This window comes from Maniola jurtina, chromosome 18 (assembly GCF_905333055.1).
Source record: "Maniola jurtina chromosome 18, ilManJurt1.1, whole genome shotgun sequence".
Classification (NCBI taxonomy): domain Eukaryota; kingdom Metazoa; phylum Arthropoda; class Insecta; order Lepidoptera; family Nymphalidae; genus Maniola; species Maniola jurtina.
The window spans coordinates 5,277,927-5,285,656 of NC_060046.1; the positions used below are offsets into that span (position 1 = coordinate 5,277,927).

The 7,730-nt window shown below is 34.2% G+C and overlaps 1 protein-coding gene across 6 annotated transcripts in view; it reads left to right on the plus strand.

The window, feature by feature from the left end:
• LOC123874457 (furin-like protease 1) overlaps positions 1 to 6,108 on the plus strand; it is a 200,161-nt gene extending 194,053 nt beyond the window's left edge. For all 6 annotated transcript variants that reach the window (XM_045919804.1, XM_045919805.1, XM_045919807.1 and 3 more), the window contains one exon: positions 3,619 to 6,108. In XM_045919804.1, the coding sequence (XP_045775760.1) occupies positions 3,619 to 4,265 (647 nt within the window). In that variant the 3' untranslated portion in view covers positions 4,266 to 6,108. The remainder of the gene's footprint in view (positions 1 to 3,618) is intronic.
• Positions 6,109 to 7,730: the final 1,622 nt, after the last annotated feature.

Sequence of the window (7,730 nt, forward strand, 5' to 3'; positions counted from 1 at the left end):
TTAATTTCCCTCCCCTCCCTTTAATTTCCACTCCAAATAAGCGTAAAGCTTGTGCCAGGAGTGGGTACAACAATAGTGCAACGGGTGGGGTTTGAACCGCCGACCTTTCGGAATTCAGTCCGCTCCTCAACCGTTGAGCTATCATTTGATTGACGCCACTGTTATGAGTTGTTTGCTTGAACACGTTCCGTATCAAAACAGAAAATTCGCCACAACGTTTTCATTACATAAGTATATTGAAAAGGGACATATCTGTTACAATAAGTTTGGAAAACAATAAATTATGCCTTCTAACCTCTTAAGTGTACTCGTATTTATAGGGGCATTATCTCTGTGACAGCGAGAGCCTACCGCGCTGTCGGGTAGATTTTAACGATCGAATTTTGGGATAAATCAGGGTTTAGGATTCCCAAAAGCTAACAAAGCTTACTGGCCCATAAGTTTTGTACTTAAACTCACATTTATATAAGGTCATTCAATAACGGGGTCCTAACTGAAACTTTTATAGTACTTAAAGTTATAAATAATTTTACCATAGTGAAACTATGGAATCATGAACTATGGAATCATAGAATAAACTCAAATCATGGAAAAAGTGTTTGGTGCAAAATATTTTTTTTTCACCATCTAAGGTTTGGTCCCATAAGCAAATAAAAGTTTATAATAATGAGTACAACAATCACCCCCGTTTGGATCAGACCCCCTTTTATACTGATCTTGTATAAATACTTTTATTAAGTTAAGGTTTCGTGCAACAGAAAAAAAAAGCTGAAAAGAAAGTGATAGAGATTCACAGAGCTTCCTTATAAGTAAAATTCGATGTTTGTTAACTGTACCTACGTGGTACGTTAGTTAACAGGGCTCTCTCCGTCACTCGTTTCCACTCGTTTCATACAATCGTAGTTCCAATTTCATTTGAATATTAAGCAACCAAAGTCCATGAAATTTTGCAGACATATTCTAGAAACTAATATCTGTGTCTGTGGTGTTTTAGATTTTTCTAAAAGTATGTAGTTTTAAAATTACAGGGGCTCCAAGATTTGTATGAAAATTTTAAAACCGCGTAACTTTGAAACCGAATATTTTAACAGAAATCTGGAAAACCACAGACATAGATATTAGTTTCTAGAATATGTCTGCAAAATTTCATGGACTTAGATTGCTTAGTATTCAAATGAAATTGGAACTACGATTGTATGAAACGTGTGGAAACGAGTGACGGAGAGAGCCCTCTTAAGTCTGTATCGATTTAACTAACGTACCTATTATGTTCCACTAAATAAATTTTTCCAGCGCTAAACAAAGATATATGCGTTTTTAACTTTACTGGATTCTAAGAGGAAGAACCACATAAACTTCTCAACAGATCGTTCGAGTTTAAATTGGAGTCTTACATCGTACATGCTTCCTAGAAGTAGATTACGGACTTTCTTTAGTGGATTTATATTCCTCGGATAACATTATTCGAGCAAATTTTCACATATTTTCAAAGAATAGTTTCACTTTATTTATCAATAAAGTTACTTATGTTTTTATTAGGTTTAAGTTTAGTAGTATTGACTACACCACAACTTTTTATAGTTTTTATTAAGAAACAGCATATTGTGAAAAGTAATAACTTGAAAATACCCTATAACTCAAATTAATTGTTTTGTAAAATCCAACTGTATACAAGAATATCTAAACAAAACTATTTCTAGACCTGACCAGCGATTAGGACCAGTATCGACTGTAACATAGACAATGCCTCATTTATAAAACAGTACCTACACAGTTCCCTGTGAATAAATAAACATAATAACTAGTAAGTATAAATATTATTGCATATTGCGGTTGTGATCATAGAAGTGATTGCCAATCCATATAATATAATAATATAGAACATGTAAACGATTGTAAATATTAATAAGTAGGGTATATCGTTGAAAATAAATTTGGAGACTTGTACAAATTGCTCACATACATGTAAATTTTAAAACGACTGAACATTCAAGGTTTCTCATCGACTGGTAGATAGACTTAATTAAGTATAAAAAATACTTCCTAAATTCTTAATAGAGTAAATTAAAGATATGGGAGAAGAGCTAATGATCGTCGTGATAGGGGCAGCGAAGGGTGTTATACAATTGATTTTTTCACCTGGAACCCCTTAGTAGTAGTTTCCACTGAAGCAGAGACGAGAGAAGTGTAGTGGAGACGTGCAGTAATAGACCAATCAGAGATCGCGTCGTTAAGTGTCGTATTCATGTCATTTTTAAATATCGAACATCGATCGGTTGAATTACACAAGTCCGCTCGTCTCCGCTTTATTCGAAACCCACCTTTACTCCAAACCTTTAGCTATTTTTAAAGATATATAGGTAACCTATTAATAAAACAGTAATCTTACGTTTGTCGACTTATCTTTGTTCAATTCTTTTTAAACTCCTTTAATCTGTTTAGTACGTTTTCTTGTTTTTCTTGTATAAATTGGTTAGGTACTCAAATTATTATGGGTAAATCGTAAAATGTTATTATGTCAAAGAAAATGTACTTAAGTATGGTGGTCATCAACTCTTTTCCTGTATACTCCAGTATATATATCGTTAGAAATACCATCAGTCTTATTGTAAGTATCTCGATGTGCTGAGAATTGGTAAATAGCTCATTTTTGTAACAGTTTTGGTGTACACGTGTAAAATTCATCGGCATCAATGTAGCGACCCAATAAGATGTATTTATTACATAATGTAAATGCTGAATAATTTGTATATATTGAATCGGATGTGAATGAAAAACTAATAATAAAAAACTTTTATTACAAAATTGAAATAAACTTTCATTTGTTATTATTTGTATGTGGAGTCTTGTCTCTGATATTTTGCACAAATTGTTTTAATTTAAAGCGGCAGTTAGTCACAATAATTTGTTTTTTTTTATTTATAAATCAAACTGACGTTATTCCTTGTGATATTTGATTGATTTGCTTCTGTTATGTTTTACGTATTGCATGCAATGCTTTGCTTTTAAAATGCTATTAACAAATTATTAACATTTCGCTCCATAGCTTATAACCTACCTTCTTATTACATTAACATACACTTACTACTAAAATACTTATTTCATTTGTCTTTGTTTACATTGGTGATTATTCGGTAGTATACAAATCTCTGAACTGATAGATCTAAAAGTACTTAGTGGTATCCTTTTCCGCAGGTTATATCGTGAGAAAGATAGCACTAATTTGAGACTTATCAATTTAGTTTAAACTAAAGATTTGTGTACAATTGAATTAGCACCATTGTTGTTTTCTACTGATTTCATTGAATTTTGTACACGTCTTTTATGCATGTCCGAGCACCAGCGTTAACGTCCGTTTGTTTTATGTTAATTGTGTTACATTATTACCGGTGAACAAAATTACTTGAGATCAGTGACGAGATTCAACTTACCATCCCCTTTCGTACCCTGTTTTCATAATCTGTATCTACGAACTTCGAGCCTCTGCGTATGGAACTTCCGCATCATATGGTCTGCTGGCGAGAAAGGCAACTGCATGGACGCTGGTACGGTGCTGGGTGGTGTCGGTCTAACTACTTTTTGCTCTTGTACTCAATTCTCTGTTCTCTTTCCCATTAGAGTGCGCGAAGGGTATGCATTTGTACGACGGGCGATGCTATCAGCTTTGCCCGGGTGGGACGTACGCCATCGAACGAAGCTCACGCAGGCGTAACCTGACGTTCTTGGAAACTGGCGACTCCTCGGTCGCAATGAAGCGACATAGCGTAGTCGCTAAACCTGCTGCAACGGAGGCGTTCGATATGGAACCGTTAGCTAATCACTCTAGAACACCTTTATTCTGCCTGCCTTGCCATTACACCTGCGCCACTTGTACAGGTCCACAAAACAGTCAATGCTCTTCATGTTTGGATGATGCTCAGCTCTACAATTCAACAGATTTCGAACCGAAATATTACTGTTATCCTAAAGCAGTTCTGCCGCAAATCGACATGGCTAAATGGCATTATAAAATGAATGTCAATCTCGTAGTCGCGTTAATAATACTTGTCAGCTTTATTTCGTTGTACGCAATAGTCTGTGTACTTAAACGACTGGGTTTTTGTTTCTCTAGAAACAACTACGATTCCAATATAAAAACAGCGTATGAGTATAATAAGTTGGCGGTGGATGAGAAGCAACAGAGCGCCATTGAAATTGAAGAAGAAATTCACAAGGCTCTTAATAAATATTCGAGTGAAAGTGAGTCAGATGACGACCATTTATAGCACCTCTTGACATTCCGTCCAGAGTACTACGAGTTGATACATCAAAAATAGTGTTTATTTTTCAGCCAGAAAAGTGCTTTTAATGTGTTATCCCGCATATTGCATGATTCGCTTACTCAGTCACTAAATAAAAGCTATCAAACTTATTTGACATTGGCTGGTTATAATTGCGGCTTCACTGAGCGATGTAAAAATAATATTTTGTAACAAACCTTCAATGGATTCAAAATAAATGTCAAATGAGTTTGGTGGCTTTCATTAAGTGATGATCACTGAGTTAGGGAATCATCCCACTGATCAGTGGATATGATGCTATCGGTTGTCATAACTCACAATGTTCCAATATTATGTAATAATAAAAGTTGTGAACATAGTTTAGGAACCAAACCACAGATGGAACGAAGACAACGACCATATTTTGTACAAAAAGTATTTTTTGTAATTTTGTATTAATTAGTCCAAAGACCTTAAAAAATTTCATATTTCGGTTCTCACGTCATCTTGTGTCCTTTGTCTTTATTAATTTTCTATTTTACTCAATTCTTTAAATATTTAATAGAGTGAATGTTAGGCTATTTTTTCATCACATTCCCCGTATTATAGCTATTTGTAAGTGAAATGTAATAAATACATAATCATAGTGATAATGCAATTTAAATGACGATCAGGAAATGTTAGGTGAAATATTAAACAAACTGAAATATACTCAGACGAGACTATATTTTATATATAGTTTGGTTATAATTGAATCGATATATCTAAGAGTAAATCCATACGATTGTCGGAACTAAAAGGCGAACAATTTGTTAGTACCTATTAGCGTAGAAATATTTCACAAAACCCAAGATCTCTTCCTTGTTTTTCTCTATATTAACTACTATAAAGCCCATACTTTCGATTTTAATAGCTGTAGTATTGAAATTGACGGCTAAGCGATTGTCTTGAATAGTTGTGAAGAAAGTTATCGTTACAGTTTCATAATACCAAGCTGCTAGACTGTTGTGCGTTAAGTAAGTAGGTATAAGTTACTCTTAGTTAATAACTTTTAAATCTTTTACCTTTTTTCTTTTTTAGTCGAACAAAGGTAAACGGGCATATTACGGGCCGACACAAGTCAAATTAACAACAGGTATCCAAATACGACTCTGGGGCCTTACTACCACCGCTTAAACTAGTAATGATTTAATATTGTTTTGACATTTTCATATGAAACTTGTATGAAATTGTCATAACAATATTGAAACATTATTACTATAAGTGGTGGTAGTAGGGCCCCTGATATAAACTGACATAAACCGCGTTGTTTTGGCTCATGGGGATCACGAAAAAATTGAAATAATTTTTATATACTTAATGAAAGAAAAACAATTGTAATTTATACTCTCCCAAAGATTTTGAATTAAATATTCATATTTATATATACTGAAAGGTTACAATACTATCTTTGATTTAAAACTAATTTGGTTAATGTCCGCCACTTTTGGCAAAGCGGGTCAGATTATGCGCGTTTATCTTTATTTGGTAAATTGTGACTTAGCTTAGCATTTCTTAGTTAATATTTCGTAAATCAGCTATAAAGATATACCTTAATAAATATTAATTTGAAGGTTTATGTTTTAAAAGTACCTATTCTATTTAAAAATAATTCTGCATTCACTTTTTAATTTTAAGTTTCTTTTATTTACTATTTAGTTTTTCCCCTTTATCGTATTAACTTTTTCAATCAAATGCATAATATTTCAGTTTAGATATAATTTTGCTCAAGTTGCCATTTTGTTAGGTAGATAATGAGCTTATGTGTAAATAATAAGAATGTATGTAAATAAATGAGTTCCTATTTTGATTGGTTGTTTTATTTACCTACTTATTCACTTAGTTTCTCTATAAAACCACGAGTAAGCAGATGGTGTGTGTTATCTGTGGCAGTCTTCTTCTTTATCCTAGGACTAGGATTATTTTCCATACTTAGACGCAGCCGTCTACTGTACGTGAGAGCGCTGGTGCAGCGCCCCGCCAGATCACTCCAGTCTGCTGAACTCACTCCAGAATCATAGCTTATCTAGATCATCTTAGATCGGCAAGGACTTCAGGGAGTAACCTAGGGAGCCAATATAGGCTACTAAGTCTAGACAGTATGTAGATATAGAAGAACCTGTAGGAGACCATTGTTCTTTTCCTATGAGTAGTGAGAACAATATTGGCTTAGTTTAATTTTTGGTCAGTTAACTTGCAAATGATATAGGTAGGTAACGTCATACAAAAAGTAATTGAAGGAAAAGTCTTATAAAACGAAGTTGCTTTTTACTCATTATCGCCTTGAAATTATTCAAAAATGAACCCAATAAGAATAGTGAAAGTAAAATTCAGTCTATATTATGTAGATACATTATATTATCATGCTCGGCTGTTCTCTTAGAGGTAATTCATACGAACACTTGTCTCGAGGCGACGTCCCATTAAAGTGGGTGTCATATTCCATTTGAAACATGATATTTCAGTTTAGGAGGTAAGAGTATTACACGACTCTTTGAAAGGTTAAGGTTAGATAACTTTGTTATGTACCTGATACAGTTTTTAGACGCGCTTCAACTTGCAGTCGGCAGATAAAGATGTGATAGACTCAATAATCGGTTAAGTGCGAGTCGGACTTGCACGCGAAGGGTTCCGTACCAGCATGCAAGCAATAACACTTTAATTTTTTATTATTATTTGTTGTAGCGGTAATAGAAATAGGTACCTACTTATTTTGTGAGATTTTCGACCTATTGCGGTTCACGAGATACAGACAGTGTTGCCTGACAGTAGGGTTTGCCTGTGTGATTTTATTTTTCCATTCTTTACACCATTGATTTTGAAAGAGCCACCTCTACGCTTTACACCGAACAAGTCGCGGGCATTAAAAATTTCCATACAAAATTAAAAAAAAAAATATGTCAAAGTTTTCATGACCCTAACGTGCCCTAACTCACTGAGATCGTTGGCCATCTTTAGATAGGCCGAGGCCAATGATCTCAGTGAGTTAGGGCACATTAGGGCCATGAAAACTTGGTCATAATAAAAATTTAAAATTTTGTATGGAAATTTTTATAATTTTATTTCGTCATTTTACTTCAGCATTGTATTTATCAGATCAAAGTAGCATGGGTACGTGTCGTCATTATATACTAATTACCAAACACCCTGTATATTTGGTACAGAGGCGCTTGCATCCCGGAAATTGATATAGGCTACTCATTCCAAAAAATCAAAGGGTCCCCACAGGATTTTAAACAAAACTGGAACTTACGATGAAACCCGAGTCGCCGGCATCATCTAGTATGCGAACAAAAGCAGGTGTTATTTTCCATTCTAATGGAAGAAGATATTTTTCGCCCTCTTTTCAAACCAATATTAAAACGAGTTGGAAAATTGAAAAGGATTGGAAGCAACGGAACGAAAAAATAAGCTATTTAAAATTTAGCAGAA